This window comes from Salmo salar, chromosome ssa02, assembly GCF_905237065.1.
Source record: "Salmo salar chromosome ssa02, Ssal_v3.1, whole genome shotgun sequence".
NCBI classification, from domain to species: domain Eukaryota; kingdom Metazoa; phylum Chordata; class Actinopteri; order Salmoniformes; family Salmonidae; genus Salmo; species Salmo salar.
Window position 1 is genome coordinate 22,350,186 of NC_059443.1, and position 26,567 is coordinate 22,376,752.

At 42.7% G+C, this 26,567-nt stretch overlaps 1 protein-coding gene across 11 annotated transcripts in view; it reads right to left on the reverse strand.

Annotated features, from left to right (window-relative positions):
• Window positions 1–26,453, reverse strand: part of ptpn6 (protein tyrosine phosphatase non-receptor type 6) — a 41,622-nt gene extending 15,169 nt beyond the window's left edge. For 5 of the 11 annotated variants that reach the window (XM_045695824.1, XM_045695849.1, XM_045695841.1 and 2 more), the window contains exons 1-15: window positions 21,823–21,952; window positions 21,370–21,394; window positions 20,315–20,437; window positions 18,143–18,337; window positions 16,261–16,450; window positions 14,452–14,568; window positions 14,110–14,235; window positions 6,162–6,258; window positions 5,906–5,985; window positions 5,574–5,720; window positions 5,319–5,450; window positions 4,677–4,831; window positions 3,916–3,983; window positions 3,604–3,746; window positions 3,117–3,181 (exon numbers count right to left, since the gene is read on the reverse strand). In XM_045695824.1, the coding sequence (XP_045551780.1) occupies window positions 3,117–3,181; window positions 3,604–3,746; window positions 3,916–3,983; window positions 4,677–4,831; window positions 5,319–5,450; window positions 5,574–5,720; window positions 5,906–5,985; window positions 6,162–6,258; window positions 14,110–14,235; window positions 14,452–14,568; window positions 16,261–16,450; window positions 18,143–18,337; window positions 20,315–20,437; window positions 21,370–21,377 (1,646 nt within the window). In that variant the 5' untranslated portion in view covers window positions 21,378–21,394; window positions 21,823–21,952. Of the gene's footprint in view, window positions 1–3,116; window positions 3,182–3,603; window positions 3,747–3,915; window positions 3,984–4,676; window positions 4,832–5,318; window positions 5,451–5,573; window positions 5,721–5,905; window positions 5,986–6,161; window positions 6,259–14,109; window positions 14,236–14,451; window positions 14,569–16,260; window positions 16,451–18,142; window positions 18,338–20,314; window positions 20,438–21,369; window positions 21,395–21,822; window positions 22,409–25,992 lie in introns of those variants that run through there. The other 6 variants (XM_045695860.1, XM_045695855.1, XM_045695854.1 and 3 more) reach the window with 6 other exon arrangements.
• Between the last annotated feature and the right edge of the window lie 114 nt (window positions 26,454–26,567).

Sequence of the window (26,567 nt, forward strand, 5' to 3'; positions counted from 1 at the left end):
CTGTACTAGAGACAGGGGTTACACTGTGGTGTATTATCCTACTAGAGACAGGGGTTACACTGTGGTGTACTATACTGTACTAGAGACAGGGGTTACACTGTGGTGTACTATACTGTACTAGAGACAGGGGTTACACTGTGGTGTACTATACTGTACTAGAGACAGGGGTTACACTGTGGTGTACTATACTGTACTAGAGACAGGGGTTACACTGTGGTGTACTATACTGTACTAGAGACAGGGGTTACACTGTGGTGTATTATACTGTACTAGAGACAGGGGTTACACTGTGGTGTACTATACTGTACTAGAGACAGGGGTTACACTGTGGTGTACTATACTGTACTAGAGACAGGGGTTACACTGTGGTGTACTATACTGTACTAGAGACAGGAGTTACACTGTGGTGTATTATCCTACTAGAGACAGGGGTTACACTGTGGTGTATTATCCTACTAGAGACAGGGGTTACACTGTGGTGTATTATACTGTACTAGAGACAGGGGTTACACTGTGGTGTACTATACTGTACTAGAGACAGGGGTTACACTGTGGTGTATTATCCTACTAGAGACAGGGGTTACACTGTGGTGTATTATACTGTACTAGAGACAGGGGTTACACTGTGGTGTATTATACTGTACTAGAGACAGGGGTTACACTGTGGTGTATTATCCTACTAGAGACAGGGGTTACACTGTGGTGTACTATACTGTACTAGAGACAGGGGTTACACTGTGGTGTATTATACTGTACTAGAGACAGGGGTTACACTGTGGTGTACTATACTGTACTAGAGACAGGGGTTACACTGTGGTGTACTATACTGTACTAGAGACAGGGGTTACACTGTGGTGTATTATACTGTACTAGAGACAGGGGTTACACTGTGGTGTACTATACTGTACTAGAGACAGGGGTTACACTGTGGTGTACTATACTGTACTAGAGACAGGGCTTACACTGTGGTGTACTATACTGTACTAGAGACAGGGGTTACACTGTGGTGTATTATCCTACTAGAGACAGGAGTTACACTGTGGTGTACTATACTGTACTAGAGACAGGGGTTACACTGTGGTGTATTATCCTGTACTAGAGACAGGAGTTACACTGTGGTGTATTATCCTACTAGAGACAGGAGTTACACTGTGGTGTATTATCCTGTACTAGAGACAGGTGTTATACTGTGGTGTACTATACTGTACTAGAGACATGGGTTTGATTATACATGAGGTGGGTGCCTAGGGGGCTCTTTCGTTACTAGGGCCCAGAGTCTTTCCCAACCATGTCATCCAACCAGGAAGAACTCTGATCCCTATAGCCTGCTGTATAACCAGGGTGATCCCTATAGCCTGCTGTATAACCAGGGTGATCCCTATAGCCAGCTGTATAACCAGGGTGAACCGTGCTGTATAACTAGGGTGATCCCTATAGCCTGCTGTATAACCAGGGTGATCCCTATAGCCAGCTGTATAACCAGGGTGACCGTGCTTTATAACCAGGGTGATCACTATAGCCAGCTGTTAACCAGGATAAATCGTGCTGTATAACCAGGGTGATCCCTATAGCCTGCTGTATAACCAGGGTGAACCGTGCTGTATAACCACGGTAATCCCTATAGCCAGCTGTATAACCAGGGTGAACTGTGCTGTATAACCAGGGTGATCCCTATAGCCTGCTGTATAACCAGGGTGAACCGTGCTGTATAACCACGGTAATCCCTATAGCCAGCTGTATAACCAGGGTGAACTGTGCTGTATAACCAGGGTGATCCCTATAGCCAGCTGTATAACCAGGGTGAACTGTGCTGTATAACTAGGGTGATCCATATAGCCTGCTGTATAACCAGGGTGATCCCTATAGCCTGCTGTATAACTTGGGTGATCCCTATAGCCTGCTGTATAACTAGGGTGAACCGTGCTGTATAACCAGGGTGATCCCTATAGCCAGCTGTATAACCAGGGTAAACCGTGCTGTATAACTAGGGTGATCCCTATAGCCTGCTGTATAACCAGGGTGATCCCTATAGCCAGCTGTATAACCAGGGTGAACTGTGCTGTATAACCAGGGTGATCCCTATAGCCAGCTGTATAACCAGGGTGAACTGTGCTGTATAACTAGGGTGATCCATATAGCCTGCTGTATAACCAGGGTGATCCCTATAGCCTGCTGTATAACTAGGTTGAACCGTGCTGTATAACCAGGGTGATCCCTATAGCCAGCTGTATAACCAGGGTGAACCGTGCTGTAGAACCAGGGTGTTCCTATAGCCAGCTGTATAATCAGGGTCCAAAGTGTTTCCTGGTCAAGAAGAACCCATGTCCCTACATTCTCATAGCAGTTAACACTGCTAACATTGTCTTAACTATTTTCAGGGCATCCCTGGGAATCAGAGTGTAATTTGAACCCTGACAAGAGAATGGTCTGGTTGATCGAGTGGAAGTTTACAGAGTTTGGTCAGTCCGGACATTCCAAACAGGTCAAGTGATTCCTCCTCTCCTTTGTTGTCCAGTTTAGTTTTTTCTAATTGGTCCATTCTTTCCAGAGCGAGAGAATACAGTAGGGCTACCTAGCCAAATGTATCACCTCCAAAGGTTACACAAACGTGCCAAATCAGCTAAATTGGACAACAGAAGGAAGGAGAGACATGGGGGACGACGATGATAAACAATGGTCCCATTTTCAATATGGCTTATAGAAGCTAGGCTCATTAGGAGACAGAGCTGAGAGAGAAAGTATACATCCGCTCATCTCTCTCTTCCGTCTCTCTCTACCTAACCTGTCGCTCTCTCTCTCTTCCGTGTCTCTGTCTCTCTTCCGTCTCTCTCTACCTAACCTCTCGCTCTCTCTCTTCCGTGTCTCTGTCTCTCTTCCGTCTCTCTCTACCTAACCTGTCGCTCTCTCTCTTCCGTCTCTCTCTCTCTCTCTCTCTCTCTCTCTCTCTTCCGTCTCTCTCTCTCTCTCTCTGAGTGTGTGTGTCTCTTGCTCTCTGTGTGTGTGTGTCTCTTGCTCTCTGTGTAGCCTGCGTCAGAGAACTTGTGGTTTTGAGGAGAGATGGGAATATACACGGGACTCCAATGGCATGTGCACAGAAACACACTGTACAAACTCACTTGGAGACCTTGCGGCTGGCAGGCTGGTGTTTGAACTGCAAATTTCCATACTCTGTCTCAGCTCCCTAGAAAGGGGAGAAGAGGACAGCGAGTGTTAGACATGATGGGTGGTCTAAGGTGAGTCAATGTGCAGAGTAAGTCATAGTCTTATTATGAATTTCCCAGAACATTAGCAATTTCCATTAACAATTTCAACCTCTCTCTGTCAATGTTCATATTTTACAAAGCAGTCTATGATAAGATCTCTGTCTGGAGGACAGAAGAACATGCACAACAACAGTGTAAAGTATATCTTGACACAGATCCCTCTGTCAGCTGATATCTGAGTCTCTCTCTGCTGTCTTGTTATTTCTGGAATGTTGTTTTTCAACACAGTTTGTCAATAGACATATACTGTAGCCAGTGCACTTGGGAGAGGAGAACAATATATATTTGATTCCATATTACCCATATTCCTCTCTCCCTTCTATTGCAACCTCTCCCTCACCTTGTTGTAGGTCTTGGAGGCCTCTATGTACTCAGAGACGGCCAGGTAGATGAACTTGTACTGGGCCTCAGTCTGCACCATGCCTGACCGCTGATCTCGCACCATCTGGATGCTCTTCTGGATGTCTATGTCACAGTCCAGACCTATGGATAACCAGGAAGTTAGAATCACAATCAACAACAAAAACACTGTCATTCTACAGTGATGACAGGCATTACAAGGATCATGGAACAAAAGAGGTATAATAAGATACAGTATAAAATCATGAAGATCTGAAGAAATGCGGGAACTTTGGTAATGAAAGAGACTCACCTTTAGTGTCGATGGTCTTGATGATCATGTCGATCACCACAATGGTGCCAGTTCGGCCTATTCCAGCACTACACAGAAACACAACACAAACAGAGTGGTTGTAGGGACAACTGTCAGTACAGTACAATGTGATTGGACTCAATGAAATTCACTGAAATGAATGAACTGTATTGAAACAGAATTTCTAGAGCAGTATTGATCATCTAAGTCATTCTGCGATCGGAGGTGTAAAGTGATCATGGACAAATGGAGAGGGATTTGTCATGTTGTCACACTAACAGATGTCTCAGCCAGGGGATGACCACTGTACACACATGTGACTGTGACAGTTTGGTTATATTATAAAGACCAGTGGATTGGATAAGAACTTTGTCCCTATGGATGTCTTTCACCGTAAAGAAGCAAAGGAAATAGCTTTTGTCATTAAACTGTACTGCAACAGCCTTGTGAACACTCTATACGCTATTATGCTGTACTTATGTCTGCTTACATAACAAATAGTCACGGGACCAACAACGTAGAAGAGTACAAGAACCCTCCCTATTCTTGATATCACAAGGGGAAAATTCCTATAGGATAAACTGAGTTGACTTAAAATGCTGAGTACCGCAACTAATCTTAACAACTAATCTTAATCCTGGAAAAACAACATCATCTGAAATTCTTATTATTCTGGACAATGGAGAATGGACAGAACTGACACTTATCTTCCTGAATACAGCTGGAATATACCAAGTTTAGGACTGACAGCTAGAATATACCTGCAGTGGATGATCATTGGCCCAGCGTTGGTGAACTCAGCCTGTTTTAAGTTGACCTGAGAGAGGAAGCTGAGCACCCCTCCTGGCTCCTCGGGAACTCCATGGTCGGGCCAGCTCAGGTACTGGTAGTGCCAGATAGTACGGACCGAATCCGACTGGGACAGACGAGGAGGGGAGAGGAAAGAGACAAAGAGGAGAGACATGAGTAATACTGTAAACTCAGCTAATCTGTGACTGCAGTGATGACCGAGGTAACAGTGATGACAGTGATGATAATGGTAACAGTGACGACAGAGGTAACAGTGATGACAGAGATGACAGTGATGATAACGGTAACAGTGACGACAGAGGTAACAGTGATGACAGAGATGACAGTGAAGGTAACGGTAACAGTGGTGACAGTGATGATAGCGATAACAGTGATGACAGCATTAGAGATTACAGAGGTAAACGTGTTAACAGTAATGACAATGATGGTAGTGATGACAGTGATGGCAGAGGTAACATTGATGACAGAGGTAACAGTGATGACAGAGGTAACAGTGATGACAGAGGTAACAATGATGACAGTGGTAACAATGATGACACTGGTAACAGAGGTAAGAGAGGTGATGATGAATGGAGCCAGCAGGTGGTACCTACCTGATCCAGAGGGGAGATCTCCATAACCCTAACCTTGTAGTCAGTGGCATCTCTCTCAGAGACACAAGTGACCACATACGGCCCCACCTCTTTGGAGCCCTGCATTTCTGGCCAGTATGGCACACATTTATTCTGCATAAACAAACATGGAGAAATGGTTTGAGGAAAATGAGATGGGCAGTTTATACTGTTATAATGTTAAAATCATACAATATAAAAGAAAATGCTTTCAAATTCTCAGTAAAAGTTACTAACCCGTCCCTTCTCGACCTCCCTGGTTGTCATGACGATGACCCTTGTCTTCTCTTGCCACACCATCTGCCAGAAATCGTTGACAGTTGTTGCAAGGCAGCCCTGACAGGCGATGTACACCTTCTGGTCACCGGACTCCTGCAGCTTATTCTACAAAGAGACGGAGAAAGTTAGTAAAATATGTCAAATATTGTCTACATGGAGACAAAGCCCTTTGCAATTATAGTCTTTGATCATATTAATAAAAACATGTTCATGTTTAGACTTGTTATGGATTCATAACAGTGGTTTATCATTTGATGTTGAGACTACAACGTGACATAACATGTACTTACTGTCACATAGTTGGCATTGATGTAATCTGAGCCAATGATATTGGGGTCTCCAGATGACAGAATAACCCTGGTCTCATCAACTGGGAGGAGAATAGGATGAGTGTAGAGATGGAAGGATGAGTGTAGAGATGAAAGGATGAGAGAGAGAGATGAGGGGATGTATCAGACAGAGAATATAAATGGAAGAGAAAATGTAAAGAAGATGGGTAAAAGATAAGAGGCTATATCAATGCACTTTAGAAGTAGATGCTCTTACAGGGAAGTATGTTCTTATATCGGTTTTTGCTTTTGTTTTCTGGTCTCATCCCTTCTTCTCTGCTCTTCTTCACCTTTGTCTCCTGCTTTTGAAGGGCCTGAAAAGAATAAGAAAGAGAGAGGAGAGAGAGAAAGACAGTCATTGTAAGCTCAATACAATTTCAAAAACATCAAGCATTCAATTACTTAACCAACAGTATAGAGGGGCCTTTAAACGGGTCACTTCTTGAAAATAAAAATACCCTCAAACAGCCATGACATTTCTCAACCATTTTTAAGTGACACCTTTAAGCTATTCTCAATTGTTTTATTTAACCTTTATTTAACCAGGTAGGACAGTTGAGAACAAGTTCTCATTTACAACTACGACCTGGCCAAGATAAAGCAAAGTAGTGCGACAAAAAAACAACACAGAGTTACAGATAGGATAAACAAAAGGACAGTCAATCACTCAATAGAAAAGTCTATATACAGTGTGTGCAAATGGAGTAAGGAGGTAAGGCAATAAATAGGCCATAGTGGTGAAGTAATTACAATTAACAAATTAACACTGAAGTGATAGATGTGCAGATGATGATGTGCAAGTAGAAATACTGGTGTGCAAAAGAGCAAAAAAGTAAATAAAAACAATCTGGGGATGAGGTAGGTAGTTGGGTGGGCTATTTACAGATGGGCTATGTACAGCTGCAGCGATCGGTAAGCTGCTCAGATAGCTGATGCTTAAAGTTAGTGAGGGAGATATGTCTCCAACTTCAGCGATTTTTGCAATTCGTTCCAGCCATTGGCAGCAGAGAACTGGAAGGAAAGGCGGCCAAAGTGAGTGTTGGCTTTGGGGATGACCAGTGAGATATACCTGCTGGAGCGCGTGCTACGGGTGGGTGTTGTTATGGTGACCAGTGAGCTGAGATAAGGCGGGGCTTTACCTAGCAAAGACTTTAGATGACCTGGAGCCAGTGGGTCTGGCGACGAATATGTAGCGAGGGCCAGCAGACGAGAGCATACAGGTCGCAGTGGTGGGTGGTATATGGGGCTTTGGTGACAAAATGGATGGCACTTTGATAGACTGCATCCAGTTTGCTGAGTAGAGTGTTGGAGGCTATTTTGTAGATGACATCGCCGAAGTCGAGGATCGGTAGGATAGTCAGTTTTACGAGGGTATGTTTGGCAGCATGAGTGAAGGAGGCTTTGTTGCGAAATAGGAGGCCGATTCTAGATTTAATTTTGGATTAGAGATGCTTAATATGAGTCTGGAAGGAGAGTTTACAGTCTAGCCAGACATCTAGGTATTTGTAGTTGTCCACATATTCTAAGTCAGAACAGTCCAGAGTAGTGATGCTGGTCGGGCGGGTGGGTGCAAGCAGTGATCGGTTGAAGAGCATGCATTTAGTTTTACTTGCATTTAAGAGCAGTTGGAGGCCACGGAAGGAGTGTTGTATGGCATTGAAGCTCGTTTGGAGGTTTGTTAACACAGTGTCCAAAGAAGGGCCAGATGTATACAGAATGGTGTTGTCTGCGTAGAGGTGGATCAAGGAATCACCCGCAGCAAGAGCGACATCATTGATATATACAGAGAAAAGAGTCGGCCCGAGAATTGAACCCTGTGGTACCCCAATAGAGACTGCCAGAGGTCCGGACTACAGGCCCTCCGATTTGACACACTAAACTCTATCTGAGAAGTAGTTGGTGAACCAGGCGAGGCAGTCATTTGAGAAACCAAGGCTGTTGAGTCTGCCGATAAGAATACGGTGATTGACAGAGTCGAAAGCCTTGGCCAGGTCGATGAAGACGGCTGCACAGTATTGTCTTTTATCGATGGCGGTTAAGATATCATTTAGGACCTTGAGCGTGGCTGAGGTGCACCCGTGACCAGCTCTGAAACCAGATTGCACAGCGGAGAAGGTACGGTGGGATTCCAAATGGTCAGTGATCTGTTTTTTAACTTGGCTTTCGAAGACTTTTGAAAGGCAGGGCAGGATGGGTATAGGTCTGTAACAGTTTGGGTCTAGAGTGTCTCCCCCTTTGAAGAAGGGGATGACAGCGGCAGCTTTCCAGTTTTTAGGAATCTCGGACGAGTCTCTAATGCGGCTGAAATAATTACATATAGGTATTTTTATTTAAAAAATAGTTCACCTTTATTTAACCAGGTAGGCCAGTTGAGAACAAGTTCTCATTTACAACTGCGACCTGGCCAAGATAAAGCAAAACAGTGCGACAAAAACAACAACACAGAGTTACACATAAACAAATGTACAGTCAATAACACAAAAGAAAAATAGAAAAGTCTATGTACAGTGTGTGCAAATGTAGAAGAGTAGGGAGGTAGGCAATAAATAGGCCATAGAGGCGAAAATAATTACAATTTAGCATTAATACTGGAGTGATAGATGTGCAGATGATGATGTGCAAGTTGAGATTCTGGGGTGCAAAAGAGCAAGAGGATAAACAACAATATGGGGATGAGATAGTTGGGTGTGCTATTTACAGATTGGCTGTGTACAGGTACAGTGATCGGTAAGCTGCTCTGACAGCTGATGCTTAAAGTTAGAGAGGGAGATATAAGACTCCAGCTTCAGAGATTTTTGCAATTCGTTACAGTCATTGGCATCAGAGAACTGGAAGGAAAGGCAGCGAAAGGAAGAGTATGTGGGGACAAGGCTATACAGTTTAGTTGATAAGCCCTATCTTGATTTGGGTGACTTCAGTTGTTTTTACCTTGAGCCATTTCAGGTCATCAAAGTGAGAGTGATGACCACAGGATGGGAGTTTGAGAGCAATCCGTGATCCTGACTACAGGATGGGAGTTTGAGAGTAATCCTGACTACATGATGGGAGCTTGGGTGTGATCCTGACTACATGGTGGGAGCTTGGGTGTGATCCTGACTACATGGTGGGAGCTTGGGTGTGATCCTGACTACATGATGGGAGCTTGGGTGTGATCCTGACTACATGATGGGAGCTTGGGTGTGATCCTGACTACATGATGGGAGCTTGGGTGTGATCCTGACTACATGATGGGAGCTTGGGTGTGATCCTGACTACATGATGGGAGCTTGGGTGTGATCCTGACTACATGATGGGAGCTTGGGTGTGATCCTGACTACATGATGGGAGCTTGGGTGTGATCCTGACTGCAGGATAGGAGCTTGGGTGTGATCCTGACTACATGATGGGAGCTTGGGTGTGATCCTGACTACATGATGGGAGCTTGGGTGTGATCCTGATTACATGATGGGAGCTTGGGTGTGATCCTGACTACATGATGGGAGCTTGGGTGTGATCCTGACTACATGGTGGGAGCTTGGGTGTGATCCTGACTACATGATGGGAGCTTGGGTGTTATCCTGACTACATGATGGGAGCTTGGGTGTGATCCTGACTACATGATGGGAGCTTGGGTGTGATCCTGACTACATGATGGGAGCTTGGGTGTGATCCTGACTACATGATGGGAGCTTGGGTGTGATCCTGACTACATGATGGGAGCTTGGGTGTGATCCTGACTGCAGGATAGGAGCTTGGGTGTGATCCTGGCTACATGATGGGAGCTTGGGTGTGATCCTGACTACATGATGGGAGCTTGGGTGTGATCCTGACTACATGATGGGAGCTTGGGTGTGATCCTGACTACATGGTGGGAGCTTGGGTGTGATCCTGACTACATGATGGGAGCTTGGGTGTGATCCTGACTACATGATGGGAGCTTGGGTGTGATCCTGACTACATGATGGGAGCTTGGGTGTGATCCTGACTGCATGATGGGAGCTTGGGTGTGATCTTGAGTACATGATGGGAGCTTGGGTGTGATCCTGACTGCAGGATAGGAGCTTGAAGTAATCCTGACTATCTGATTATGAGGTCTAATTCTTGATGCCCTAGGGAGAACTACTATACCAAGAGGTACTAGTACCAAGAAATCTTGATTTTCTTAGCCAGAAATGATACTTTTTGGTTAACGTTGGAGAGAGCTTTTAAGTTTATACCCTCACCAGATAGGTGACTATCTAACTCACATCCAAGTTAGCCCACAGTATCTTTGACGGTAACCACTGTATCTATAGTAGGGTTGAATGGCTGGAACCCGTATACCGAGATTTACAGTGATTTACTGCCCAAAACCACTCCCTTTTCCCGGGATAAATACGGTACATTCGGAAAGTATTCAGACCCCTTGACTTTTTCCACATTTGTTATGTTACAGCCTGATTCTGAAATTGATTAAATAAAGAAAAAATACTCATCAATCTACACACAATACCCCATAAAGACAAAGCGAAAACAGTTTTTTTGAAATTTTAGTAAATTTATTACAAATAATAAACAGAAATACCGTATTTACATATGTATTCAGACCCTTTGCTATGAGACTTGAAAATTGAGCTCAGGTGCATCCTGTTTCCAATGATCATTCTTGAGATGTTTCAACAACTTGATTGGATTCCAAATGCGGTAAATTCAATTAATTGGACATGATTTGGAAAGGCACACACCTTTCCAAATCATGGTCAATCTCTGATAAGGTCTCACAGTTGACAGTGCATGTCAGAGCAAAAACCAAGCCATGAGGTCGAAGGAATTGTCCATAGAGCTCCGAGACAGGATTTGTGTCGAGGCACAGATCAGGGGAAGGGTACCAAAACATTTCTGCAGCATTGAACGTCCCCAAGAACACAGTGACCTCTATCATTCTTAAATAGAAGAAGTTTGAATCACCAAGATTCTTCCTAGAACTGGCCGCCCGGCAAAACTGAGCAATCGGGGGTGAAGGGCCTTGGCCAGGGAGGTGACCAAGAACCCGATGGTCACTCTGACAGAGGTCCAGAGTTCCTCTGTGGAGATGGGAGAACCTTCCAGAAGGACAACCATCTCTGCAGCACTCCTCCAATCAGGTCATCATGGTAGAGTGGCCAGACGGAAGCCACTCCTCAGTAAAAGGCAAATGATAGCCCACTTGGAGTTTGCCAAAAGGCACCTAAAGACTCTCAGACCATGAGAAACAAGATTTTCTGGTCTGATGAAACCAGGATTGAACTACAGGCCTGAATGCCAAGCATCACGTCTGGAGGAAACCTGGCACCATCCCTACGGTGAAGCATGGTGGTGGCAGCATCATGCTGTGGGATTGTTTTTCAGCGGCAGGGACTGGGAGATTAGTCAGGCTTGAGGGAAAAATCAATGGAGCAAAGTAGAGAAATTCTTGATGAAAACCTGCTCCAGAGTACTCAGGACCTCAGACTGGGGTGAAGGTTCACCTTCCAACAGCACAATGACCCTAAGCACACAGCCAAGACAATGCAGGAGTGGCTTCAGGTCAATCTCTGAATGGCCTTGAGTGGCCCAGCCAGAGCCCGGACTTGAACCCAATCGAACATCTCTAGTGAGACGTGAAAATAGCTGTGCAGGGGCGCTCCCCATCCAACCTGACAGAGCTTGAGAGGATCTGCAGAGAAGAATAGGAGAAACTCCCCAAATACAGGTGTGCCAAGCTTGTAGCTTCATACAAGAAGACTCAAGGCTGTAATCGCTGCCAAAGGTACTTCAACAAAGTACTAAGTAAAGGGTCTGAATACTTATGTAAATGTGATACGTTTTTTTTTTTTTTTATACATTTTCACAAAAAAAGTTATTTACTATGTCATTATGGGGTATTGTGTGTTCAACCTGTGTGTACAACCTGTATTGCCTTATAACCTGTACTGATCCCTGACCCCTGGTGGAAGCTGCTGCTAGTGCTAATCCAGTCTCCTGGTTATGAGGGGAGTTTCAGTGAGGTTCCTAATCAGCATCATCAGCCCCTCTCATCCTGCCTTTTAGCCTGTGTCAGCTCAGGTGAACTCTAATTGGTCTGAAGGATTGGTGTTACACATACATCCAGTGTTTACTATTTCACTGGGCTAGAACAAAAGCCTGCATGTGTACTCCAGGACCAGAGTAACCTAACCCCTGGCCTAACCACACAGTCTTGAGGGAAGGGATTGACTGTAAAAATCCCAAACATAGATTCACTCAACCCAGCTGTGACAACTGAAAATCTCTTCAGGAATACCTTCAGGAGAATGAGTTAATGTTTAAAGACATGCAAATCCCCGTTCCCAGTATTTGTGGAATACTGACATACTGTATTACTATGAATACATTAATGAATGCTCTATAAATATGGCATGTTTATTATGTGATCATGGATGTGTTATGTATGCTTTATGAACATACATATAATGTACATTCGTTACCCATATTTTTTTTTACCATTTGAAAAGTCATTTTTAACGTACTGTTAAAGCAGTTTGGAATTAGTTTTAGACAATTTCTAATCTCTCGTGGCCAGACTATTTAGCATCTAACGCAATTGTGCAAGGTTTTAGTTGTGGGTTTCTGAGATTAGACAATTGAGACAGAGGCCTCAAATAGCAGTACCACATACTACCACATGGTGGTAGTAAAAATGTGGTCTATGGTTCTTGCAGTTTATTTCCTATGGCTGTAGTAGTGAGACCTTTAACCATTTGATTATAGTTTTTCCTTGCAACACTCTCACTTTGACTTGTCTAACGGAACATGTTTCACCATGTTGCACAAGAGCAAAGGCACATTACATACACAGCTTATATGACCAACTAAAGCATCAAACACAGACACAGTTTCATGCTGATTTTGTCCATCCACACCAGACGAGATCAGAGGACGCAGGTTGAAATATCAAAACGAACTCTAAACCAACTATATTCATTTGGGGACAGGTCGAAAAGCATTAAACATTCAAGCCAATTTACCTAGCTAGCTTGCTGTTGCTGGCTAATTTGTCCTGGGATATAAACATTCAATTGTTATTTTACCTGAAATGCACAAGGTCCTCTACTCCGACAATTAATCCACAGATAAAAGGGTACCCCGAGTTAGTTTAAAAGTAATCTCTCCTCCTTCAGGATTCTTCTTTGGACTTTATATGGCGGGTGCTAACCAACTTTGAGGTACATTACCACTACCAACAGGACTGGAGTGTGGACCTCAGTTAATCTTTCAATCACCTACATGGGTATATGCTCCTGAAAACCAATGAGGAGATGGGAGAGATTGGATTTGCAGTTCGTCAAGCTTCACAAATATAGCCAAGTTCTATTTTAGCGTCTGGCTACGCAGACGCACGTGGACACGAGCAAGCAGTTTCGATGCAATGATTAAATAACACGTATGTGTACATTTATTTTGCAATGCTGGTGTGGTCAGCATGTAAGAAATTAGGCCTCAGAAAACCTACAGTAGAGTAAAGCATCCTGGTCTCATAGACTAGACATAACATAGTAAATGTAAATCCGAGACAATCAAATTAGTATATGTTACGTTTGGTAACATAAGATAGATGGTTACTTAAGGCAAAACAAAAGTGGGGTGGTTGTTCGGGGTGGATGTGTGGTTGTATAACACGAACATTTAGCAACCCAAGGCTGCTAGTTTGAATCTCATCACGGACAACTTTAGCATTTTAGCTACTTTTCAAATACTTACTACTTTTTAGCTACTTTGCAACTACTTAGCATGTTAGCTAACCCTTCCCCTAACCTTAACCCTTTAACCTAACTCCTAAACTTAACCCTAAACTTAACCCTAACCCCTAGCCTAGCTAAAATTAGCCAGGTGGTTAACGTTAGCCACCTTGCTAGAATTCATAACATATCATACTTTTTTTAAATTTGTAACATGTAGTACGTTTTGCAAATTTGTAACATATAATAAGAATTGTAATTCATAACATATCATATAAAATGAGTGATGGTCATAAACAAATTAATACATACAATAAGAAACTAAACATATCATACTAAATGGAGTGTCTCGAATTAACATACATAATAATATGAAATGTTCTGAGACCAGGTTGAGTAAAGAGAAGAAGAGGTTAAGAAGGGTTGTTCAAAACATCACATTTCCTTCCATCAAAAACTTAATCGACTTACATCAAACTCCTCCCAGAATCCTGCTTTGCTCTTCTTGTCTCCCTCGTTCTCTCTCTCGGCCGTCTGGTCCAGCAGCCTCACTCTGCTGTCAATGTCTGCTGCATTCACTCTGGTGGAGAAGTAGGGCTGAAGGAGAGAAGGATGGAGTGGACAGGAAAGAGAAGGAGAGGAGAATAAGTCAAGATTTGTTCGGATATAGCTCTAACTTGTCATTCAGGTGATCTTTAACCCATTATAAAATACAGTATCTCCGACCTGTGTAAGGTTGTAACTTGACTGCAACACTCACGGTGACTCTGTGACCTGTATGGCGTTACAACTGTAAGTCCTGTAAGTCTTTACCTGTTTGAGGTGCACCCAGGTTCCAGACATCTCCTCAATGCCTTTGCGTTTGTAGTGCTCCATCAGGTCAGCCAGGGTGTCAAACATCTCTGTGCCTCCCACCGTGTACCGGTCATTCTATTTATATAAATATATGACGACATGAGTCCCATTATGCCTGGCGAAAACCAAACACTGCATTCTACAGTAAGAACCTTATACCAACGGTCAAGCATGGTGGTGGTAGTGTGATGGTTTGGGGGTGCTTTGCTGCCTCGGGACCTGGACGACTTGCCTTAGTAGAAGGAACCATGAATTCTGCTCTGTATCAGAGAATTCTACTGGAGAATGTCAGGCCATCTGTCTGTGAGTTGAAGCGCAGTTGGGTCATGCAGCAAGACAATGATCGAATACAAACAATCAAGTCATGAAAATAACAAAAAAGCAACAAATTTGAAGTTTTGGAATGGCCTAGTCAAAGTCCAGACCAAATCTCAATTTGGATGTTCTGGCAGGACTTGAAACGAGCAGTTCATCCTTGAAAACCCACAAATGTTGCTGAGTTAAAGTAGTTCTGCATGCAAGAGTGGGCCAAAATTCCTCCACAGCGATGTGAGAGACTGATCAACAACTACAGGTAGCATTTGGTTGCTGTCATTGCAGCTAAAGGTGGCACAACCAGTTATTGAGTGTAAGGGTGTTGCATAACTATGTCAATTAAATAAATAAAATAAGCATCAATTTGTTTTCTAATTTGTAGACTCAGGTTTCCTTAATCTAATATTAGGTCTTGGTTGAAGATCTGATAGCATTCAATATCAAAAATATGTAAAAATAGAGAAAATCAGAAAGGGGGAGAGAGAGGTGAACATATCTGCCCATTTGTGACAAAGTATGCAATTTTCAGGGACCACTTTTGGCTCGTGGCCGCTACTTTAAGAACCACTGGTTCAAAAGTAAACAAAAGTACCAGAAAACATCTTTAATGTACTTCCTGTTAGCTATTAAGAAATGCACCTGATGCTTGCTCCTGGTAGGGCCTGTGCCAAGACTCAATGACCTCTGTGATAATCTTCTGACACTGAATTCTTCAGACTCCAGCCCTACAATGCCTCTCATTCAAATCTGCATCATGTCTGCAATGAGATGAACCACAGCTAAAAATAACCTAACCATGATGGTGCTGCTGATAATGTTGAGTCTACGAAAAGGCTTGGGGATGAATGCAGTTAGTTACAGTCTAGCTCTGCACTCGGAAATAACTATGCTATTTTTATTTCTAGTGGTAGTTACTGTACACACATGAATATAAAGTATTTCATTGTGAACACCAATTCTCATGTATTTTATTGGAATCGTATACGCATTTTCACACATCACCTAAGGGTCCAAATAAATACATAACTAACTAATTAAAACATAACCGCTTGGCAAACTTTTGTAACCAGGATGTGGTCAGTGATATCTATCAAACTCAAACCTCCATGTTCATATTGACTGGGCTTTGCATAACTGTTTGTGTGCTGGCAGTAGTGCTGGTGTGTTTGATGTTTGTCAGGTTTTCTCCTAGATGTTGGAAGCAGGAAGGTCATTCGTTGCATAAGAATGAACATTTTGGGGAAACTGAAAATTGGTCTGGTTTCATAACAAGATGTACTCAGATATGGGAAAAACTATAGCAAAGATTGCAATGTGAATTGCAATAGTGAATGTGAGTGAATGTGTGAATGTGAGTTAGAGAGAGAAGAACATACAAACACTCTCACATGCTCGCACACACTCATGCACGCACACACACGCACACACACACACACACACATACACACACACCTGGCACATGATCTTGATGTGTGAGACCCTCCTCCCTCCGCTGGATGCCTTGCTCTTCTCCTCAGTCAGGACAGACAGAACAAAGTCTCCAGGTTTGGACAGAGACTCCCGCACCAGGAAGGTGCCCGGCTCGTCCCGTTCCCATAGCAACTTCTCTGCGTTGGGGCCTGACAAGTGTCCGTGATACCACCTGTATGGTGTATGACAGAAAAGGGGTCAATGAAGCTCTAATGGAAACATCACTATGCCCTACACCAGGGCTGGCCAACCCTCCTCCTGGGGAGCTGCTGTGTGTACAGGCTTTTGCTCCAGCCCTGCTCTAACACATCTGATTCAGCTAATCATGGTTGTAATAAGCAGCTCATAAAGCAGAAGCCAGTGTGTTAGAACAGGGCTGTCTAGTACTATACTGTAAAAGTACGGTTTGCAGCTTGTTCAGTGCTACCGAACAGACAGCGAAAGTGAGTGTAAATGTAATGTACTGTAACTGTGTTGCGAGAGAATGGAAAGAAGACTTGGTAGAGGACTTTAATAAACGTTTGAGGACATTTTGGTAACTAATGTTTATTTACGGCCTGTACAGATGCACTTTATATGGGTTTATGCAAGGTATTTCTGTCCTGCGAGTATAGTGTATGTGAGTGTGTGTTTGTGTGCATGCGTCTGTGTCTGGGAGAGTTTACACTCGTTAGTATGGGGATCGTCTCTGAGTGCTGCCTGCTGTTTAAATTTAGGCGCAGTTCTCGATTTCTTCATCTGAACTTCCTGCTTTGCGGTCGGAAAATTCTGATGACAAGATTTCGTGGCTCAAGACAGCATGATATTTATAGCCTGAGCCCCACCCGAACTACCCCCCTCTCTTCTTCCTCACCCCATATCACCAACCCCGCCGCTTCCTCACCCCATATCACCCCCCCGTAGTCCCCCCAAATATTTGGCCCCATATTCCTAGCACGCAATGACTACATCAAGCGTGTGACTCTACTAACTTATTGGATGCATTTTCAGTTTGTTTTGGTTGTGTTTCAGATTATTTTGTGCCCAATGAAAATGAATGGTAAATAATGTATGTTTCTAAATACTTCTTAATTAATTTGGATGCTACCATGATTACGGATAATCATGAATGGATTGCGAATAATGATGAGTGAGACCGTTACAGAGGCATAAACATCATAGCATGACACCTCTGCATTAAAGTTAGACTATAAAGCATACCATCACAGCAGTACTTGTGATATGGGTATCGAGAAAGAGATCAGAAAGACTGAAATAGAGCAAGAGTGAGATGGAGGTTAGGGGAGAGGAAGGTATTGAGGGTCTGGTCACTGTTTTCAAATGTGTCAAAACCTAAAGTTTCCAACCGCAGCAAGAAAGGGAAGTAAAACTGACTGAGAGAGAGAGAGAAAATAGAGCGGGGAAAGGAGGGACAGTGAGGGTAGAACATGAGGGATTTACACACTCACATACACACGCACACACACACATGCACGTACACATGCACGCACGCACGCATGCACACACGCCTCAAAGTAAAGGCCCTAGAATTACCTTTCCTTCTGAAAGATTTATGATCCTCAACATAAAGCGTTTAGATTAAGAAAGTATTCATTACAAAATGCTGGATGTCTCAGGATTTATGATCCTCAACATAAAGCGTTTAGATTAAGAAAGTATTAATTACAAAATGGCTGGATGTCTCAGGAGCATTTTATATGATCTGCTTCAGTTTGATAAACATGCAACGAAATTCAGCAGAACAGTGAAAGCAGAGTTAAGGGTTAGAGATTTGAGGCAAGTGTACATGGACTTGACTGACTGACTCGGGTGGAATTAAGGGTTAGGGGTAAAGGATAAAGGTTAAAGGTTAGAGTGCACTGACCTCTCGGTGGTGGGGTCAGAGCAGTTGAAGGGGTATTTGAGCTCGATGATGGTGCCGTCTTTGTCCTGCAGGATCCCGTTCTCTGCAGTGTAGTACTCCACCAGCTCGGACAGCGTGGCAAACTTCTCCCCTCCATACAGGTCATAGAAGTCCCCTGTGTTTTGGATACGGATGTGGGTCACCAGCTCACCCACCCTGGGGTCAAAGATCAGGGGAGAGGGGACATTCATGGGCCAGTTAGTGATAGTAGACAATTCCACCTTATCTAGTTTTAAGTTAAAAAAAATGTTTTTAAAGTAGCGAAAGAGAGATGCAGTGTATCTGTACCTGACAGACGGCAAGAAAAGGAGAGAGGAAAGGACGAGTGAGGAGAGATGATATACTATAGATCAAATCAAATGTTATTGGTCACATACACATATTTAGCAGATGTTATTGCAGGTGTAGTGAAATGCTGTAGGTTAACATACAGTGCCTTCAGAAAGTATTCACACCCCTTTACTTTTCCCACATTTTGCTGTTAGATCCTGAAATTCAAATTGATAAAATGTAGATTTTGTTGGTCACTGGAATACACACAATACTCCATAATGTCAAAGTGGAATTATGTTTTTCAAATGTTTGACAAATTAATTACAAATAAATAGCTGAAATGTCTTGAGTCAATAAGTATTCAACCCCATTGTTATGGCAAGCCTTAATAAGTTCAGGAGTAAAATGTGCTTACTAATTCACATAATAAGTTGCATGGACTCAATAATAGTGTTTAACATGATTTTTGAATGACTACCTCATCTCTGTACCCCAAACATACAATAATCTGTAAGGTCCCTCAGTCGAGCAGTGAATTTCAAACACAGATTCAACCACAAAGACCAGGGAGGTTTTTCAATGGCTCACAAAGAAGGGCACGTATTGGTAGATGGGTAAAATAAAAAAGCAGACATTGAATATCCCTTTGAGCATGATGCTATTAATTACACTTTGGACGGTGTATCAATACACCCAGTTACTACAAAGATACATGTGTCCTTCCTAACTCAATTGCCAGAGAGGAAGGAAACCACTTAGGGATTTCACCATGAGGCCAATGGTGACTTTAAAACAGTTATAGAGTTTAATGGGTGTGATAGGAGAAAACGGAGGATGGATCAACAACATTGTAGTTACTCCACAATACTAAACTAATTGACAGAGTGAAAAGAAGGAAGCCTGTACAGAAAAAAAATATTTGCAACAAGGCACTAAATAAAGTAATACTGCAAAAAATGTGGCTAAGCAATTCATGCTTTGTGCTGAAAATGTAGTGTTATGTTTGGGGCAAATCCAATGCAACACATTACTGAGTACCACTCTCCATATTTTCAAGCATAGTGGGGGCTGCATCATGTTATAGGTATGCTTGTAATCGTTAAGGACTGGGGAGTTTTTCAGGATAAAAAAGAAACGGAATGGAGCTAAGCACAGGCAAAATCCTAGAGGAATGCCTGGTTCAGTCTGCTTTCTACCAGACACTGGGAGATTAATTCAGCTTTCAAAAACCTAAAATACATGACCAAATCTACACTAAAGTTGCTTACCAAAAAGACAATGAATGTTCCTGAGTGGCCTAGTTACAGTTTTGACTTAAATCTGCTTGATAATCTTTGGCAAGACCTAAAAATGATTGTCTAGCAATGATCAACAACCAATATGAGTTTGAAGAAGCTTTAAGAATTTTGCACAAAAATGTTGCACAATCCAGGTGTGGAAAGCTCTTAGAGACTTACCCAGAAAGACTCACAGCTGTAATTATGAATTTGACTCAGGGGGTTGAATACTTATCTAATCAAGATACAGTATATTAGTGTTTTACTTTTCATATTTTTACAAATTTTTACAAAAATGTTCTTCCACTTTGATATTCCAGATTATTTTGTGTAGATCGTTGACAAAGAATTACAATTAAATACATTTTAATCCCACTTTGTAACACAACAAAATGTGGAAAAAGTCAAGGGATTTGAATACTTTCCGAAGGCACTGTAGGTTGAGCGAAGGAGAGAAGGAGAGACAAAGAAGGAGAGAAAGAGATGGAGGATGTCCTAGCTGATGGAGAGAGAGAGAGAGGTAGAGGATATCCTTGCTGTCAGAGAAAGAGAAGACAAAGAAAGAGATGGAGTGTATTCCTACCTGACAGAGAGAGAGAAGTCTCCCTGGTTCTTCCTGCTGGGTCGGGCCAGGAAGCTGCCATGGATGCCCCGGCTCTTCAAAACAGACTCAGCATCCAAGCCAGAGATATCCCTGTGGAACCACCTGGATACACAGAGAGAAACACATTACACACATATACATACAGTATATACAAACCACACACACACACAGACCAGGCCACGCACATAAGCACATGCACATGGTGATCATCTGGCCCTGCCGCACCTGTCCACATCATCTCTTTGATACTCAGTTTCTTCCCTCGTGGGAAATTATATGAGATGTGGTAATAAAGATGAGTTAAATCACAATATGTCTGTAAATCCCATTTCAAAACCCTGCATTCCATTATCAGCTCATAGATTAACACCGTACTAGGTAGAAGGTAGACAGTAGTCTACACAGCATTATTGCAACCTTTTTTAAGTATACAAGTATACAATATTGCTTTCAAGGCAAAGAACTAGCATAACATTTGAATGGTAAAGCCTGACTAAGGCCTAAGAGACGACAAACAGACCACCTACCCACAAACCCACCTCACCACAAAGCACCAATTTTGAGGTAGGACTGATAATGCTTTCTAAACTAAAGGGAATGATTTATGATTGTAAATGTACAATCTATTATCTTTCTTTCGACAATCTCTCACTAACAAGTGGACCATCATTTTGATACCTGTTGCCGAGTTTCAGTGTAGTTGTAGCTACACATGGCATGGTAAAGCTATTGCTAGACTAAGAGTAGGATGCTAAGGTCGAATCAATCAGAATTGTGCAACATTTCAAGAATTTGAGAAACTACTGCAAAATAACTGGGAATTCCTACAGAGTTTAAAAACAAAACGTTACGCATGAACCACAAACACACAAGACAGCAGAAAAGTCTAAAGAACAAAGTATTGATGGTAAAGAAACAAGTAAAACTAGAGAACAAGTAAAGGAAAGAGAGAAGTTGACATCACGCGTTAGGCAGATCCAGTCCACGGTTGAGCAACTGAGTGTAAGAGTCTTGAGAGGGGGAGCTCTACTCACCGAACCATTTTCACCTTCACTTCTTCTGGGCCCAAAGAAAAGGAGACAGGATAGTGAGGGTACACTTACAGGCACAACCTCAAGGCTAGCAAATGATGATACATGGTAATGTAACAAATTCTGTACATAATTGACGCATCTTCATGCCCTTTCTAAATCTGCAAATCTTGCCAGTTATTAAGTAACTACAAATGTACTTCTAAAAATCATGTTTTACTTCCATTATCATCCCTTTCTCTCTCTCTCTTTCTCTCCTCCACACATTAGTTTGCTGTATTTCTTCCTCCATTTCTCTCATTCAACATCACATACGCAAAGACCACCCCTCTAAACAACCTGTCTTCTCTTCCTCTTTTACTACCACACTAATCTGTTCATCAAATCCTCCTTCCTCCCTTACCCTGAACCTTTCTCGATATATCTCACGTTAGGTAGATAAGTAAACAATCTTACTATTCTCAGCTCCTTCTGAAAACAAGCGACACTCTTGCTGACAGGCTCGTGTATGTCTTACCCTCCGTCCCCACCTTCTTTTTCTCTCTGTCGTTCTGTGACACTCTCTCGCTCCTTCCTTCCTTTTTGTGGCTCTTTTCACAAAACAGTGAAAGCAAGAGACAGACAGGAACCAAACAAGCTGACAGGCCGGAATCTCTTACAAATAGAGATACTTTATAAATGTCACCGCAATAAAAACGCTTCATTTTCATCTTTAAAATTAAACTAGAATTCTTTCTCTCTCCTTGCCTCAATCTAATGTCTCATCTCTCTCTCTCTCTCTCTCTATCCCTTCAGAAGGATCATAGAACCACTAGTGTTTTGCAAACAGACACAGTCCAGTGAGATTACTCTGAATATGTCATACCAAACACTGTTCCTCAATGAGATAATGAACTAGAGAGAGAGAGAGAAAGAGAGAGAGAGAGAGAAAGAGAGAGAGAGAGAGCACCTTTAAAAAGTAATCTAAGGAATTGCACATCTGCACACCACCACTATCAGGAATGAAAAACACACTAGCCCCTCCAGTATATACTGGTTAAACTAATCATACATTTTTCTCTGTCCTTCTCATTCTCTCTCTCTTTCCTTCTAACCCACCTGTCCTCCACTCCTCCCCTCTTCTGTCTGAGTGTCTGTTCTCTTCTTTCAGCTGTGTGTGTGCACGTGTGTGTGTACGTGTGTGTATGTCTAACCTTTTGTGTGCCATTTGTGTTTGATGCACAAAGGTCATGCTCGCATTACACTTCCTTATTTTCAGAGTGCAACCTTTCCCCCGTGTGCTGCTTTCAAACCATTTACAAATGTGAGGTCATGACAACAAACTCACAAACTAACAATAAATAACATACACATAACTACAGTCAGGATAGCAACTACACAACACTGTTCATGTGAGCAGCAATACAAGACATGTGAGCATGCTACAAGAAGAGGTGGGCTACATGTATACTAAAGGCTTGTCCACAGAAGTCTGTTAGAGCTTGAAACTGAAACTACTCTTCCCACAATGCAACAGCCAGCTGGTGTGGCTACGGAAGCAGCATAGCAACAAAGCAGTGCTGTATAAGTTTACAGCTTGATGTTACAGTGTGACTGCCTGTTCAAGTTAGTGTTACAAATTTCAATACAACCAACATGCAAAGCAGCAGGGAGTAGGTGAGAGGTGCGATTTAAAGCTCCTGATCTGTAGTGGCTGGGGCCGAGAGCACCATGTTTCTTGTGTGCAGCATATGTCTGAATGCCTTTTTGTGTGTGGTGTGAGTTATATATAATATGCATTATCAAATAATACCACATCAAGGTTAAATACATTTGTTTTTGGACAGAGCCCCACCAAGGGGAGAAGACCTGGAGGAAGTGAGAGACAGAGACAGAACCACTTTCCTAGGGTTTGGGGGGACTGATTAAATCTGAGACGTAGGAGCTGAGAGAGGAACGTCGGAACCCCATTGTGTTTTTCACACTGTAAAATCTACGATCTGAACACTAGAGGTGGAGGCTGATGAACCTGTGAAGTTTGTTACACAGGAAGACAGCTGTGAAATTCTCCATCTTTCTCTCTGCTTTTCAGGCTCTGATGATACATGTACAGAGCTGAGAGCTGATGGTGAGAATGGCTTTTCCCTGTTCAGTCATGTTGCTGTTGTGTATCATTTCTAACACCCAAAAGTGATGACCACCTTCCACAAAGATTCACACACACTGACTAACACACACATACAAGTGATGACATGCCTTCATCCAGTAACTCCTTCAGGGTATGTACACACTCTCACACACACTGACTAACACACATACACTCGTGTGTATTTCTCACACCCAAAGTCCAAGTGATGATGATTTGCCTTCAATGAAAGAACACACTCTCACACTGACTAATAGCGATGGGGGAAAACATTGATACAGTTACATATTGGGATATTATTTTAGACGATATATCGTATCATTTTGACAATATTGCAATACTATTTTTGTTATAGTAGGCTGTACTTGCACCAAAACTCCATTATTTTCCTTTCATATCTTGTTCTCTATCTTCTTTTTAAATAAGGAGCCAATTTGTTTTAAGCACATTTATTTCCATGACTGATCAAAACTTGTTTTCTCATGACTCTCTCTTGTCCTCCTGCAGCAGACATATGGTGAGCAGTATGTTTGGAAAATCGAATCGCAATAAAATCACAGTATCGAATCGCAATACATATAGAATCGCAATACATATAGAATCATGAGAATCGTAATACATATAGAATCATGAGAATCGTAATACATATAGAATCATGAGAATCGCAATACATATAGAATCATGAGAATCGCAATACATATAGAATCATGAGAATCGTAATACATATAGAATCATGAGAATCATAATACATATAGAATCATGAGAATCGTAATACATATAGAATCATGAGAATCGTAATACATATAGAATCATGAGAATCGCAATACATATAGAATCATGAGAATCGCAATACATATAGAATCATGAGAATCGTAAGAACCGCAATACTAATCGTACCGGCACCTAAGTATTATGATAATATCGTTTCATAATACTACAGGACAACACATTCCACAGGGATGCTGGGCCATGTTGACTCCAATGCTTCCCACAGTTGTGTCAAGTTGGCTGGATGTCCTTTGGGTGGTGGACCATTCTTGATACACACAGGAAACTGTTGAGTGTGAAAAACCCAGGAGCATGCAGTTCTTGACACAAACCGGTGCACCTGGCACCTACTACCATCCCCCGTTCTTAAAAGGGACTTAAATATTTTGCCATGCCCATTGACCCTCTGAATGGCACACATGCACAATCCATGTCTCAATTGTCTCAAGGCTTGAAAATCCTTCTTTAACCGGTCTTCTCCCCGTCATCTACACTGATTGAAGTGGACATTAATAAGGAATTTTGCTTTCTGGTCAGTCTATGGCATGGAAGGAGTTCCTAATGTTTTGGACACTCAGTGTATATTGAACTGTATTTTTGTCATGTGTGGGAAAAGTGGTTGCTTTGGTCCTCTGAAGGGAGGGGTGGGGGACATAGGAGGTTGGTGGCACCTTAATTGGGGAGGACAGGCTCGTGGTAATGGCTGCAGCAGAATGGGTGGAATGGTATCAACAACAAACACCTGGTTTCCAACACATCCGTCCCAGCCATCATTATGAGCTGTCCTCCCCTCAGCAGCCTGGTGGGGGATGGGTTTGAAATAAACACTAATACATGACACCAAAGTAAGAGCCCTGTCTGACAGTAACTATCGTCAAAACAAGAATCTTCACTTTGACTTGCAAATCGGATTTCTCTTGCCTGGACATTTAACAGTGAGATTTAAATGTATGTAAATACACTGAGTATACAAAAGCTTTCTGTGACAGACTGACCAGGTGAATCCAGGTGAAGCTATGATCCCTTATTGATGTCACCTGTTAAATCCACTTCAATCAGTGTAGATGAAGGGGAGAAGACAGGATAAAGAAAGGTTTTTAAGCCTTGAGACATGGACTGTGTATGTATGCCATTCAGAGGGTGAATGACAAGACAAAAGATTGAAGTGCCTTTGAACTCGGTATGGTAGTAGGTGCCAGGCGCACCGGTTTGTGTCAAGAACTGCAACGCTGCTGGGTTTTTCACATTCAACAGTTTCCTGTGTGTATCAAAAATGGTCCACCACCCAAAAGCAAATCCATCCAACTTGATACAACTGTGGGAGGTCAACATGGGCCAACATCCCTGTAGAACGCTTTCGACACCTTCTAGAGTCCAATTGAGGCTTTCTGAGGGCAAAAGCGGGTGCAACTCAAAAATAGGAAAGTGTACACTCAAATGATCAGCCAATGAGAACATAATGATTAGTTCTCCCATGTATGATTTTAAATACATACATTACAGAAGACTAGTGTACATACACAAGCATGCGAGCGAGCACGCACGCACACACACGCACAGACTAACAGACGTTTGTACTGCAGGTGTTAGAACAGTGGTTAACACCAGGAATTGCAGACACACAAACATACTGGTTAGTGAAACAAAACGCCTGCAGCAGTTTGAGTTGGGCTCTCTTCCCCTTTCACACCTGTGAGCTTCACATGTTAACTGTGTCTATAGATAGTACTTACCCACAAGACATTGAATGGACTTTTGCTCAGGTGTTCTAGACAGCAGTCCAATCTCATAGATCCAGTCTTTACAACAGAACGGAGATGAGCTAGAGGTTAGTGCAGTGTGGTCTGTCCACTGTGTCCAGTTAACTAGTCCAGCTGCTTCTCTCTTCTGTCCCTCTATCTACCTCTTCTTTCTCACTCATTTCCTCCCCGTCTCTCCCTGCCCCCCCCCTCTACAATTCCTATGACTGCCCTTGCTCTATCCCTCCGTCCCTTGCTCTATCTATCCCTCCATCCCTCTCTCTCCATCCCTCCGTCCCTGTCTCTGTCCTGATAAGTTATCAGCAGGCTCTATTACAACGCAGTATTTTGTCCCACCCTGTAATTTCCCCCAATTTTCTTAACTGTACCTCTCTCTGTCTGGGAAAGCAAGTCTGTTTCTGTCTCTCTCTTCTTCTCTCCCTCTAACTGTCCGCCCGACTCCCTCTGTCCACTTGTTCTCCTTCCCTCTCCTGCAAAAGGAAATGAGCTTTCACCTTTCCCCGTCACACATTTTCAGCCACACTCCCTCCTCTTCCCGTACCTGTGTT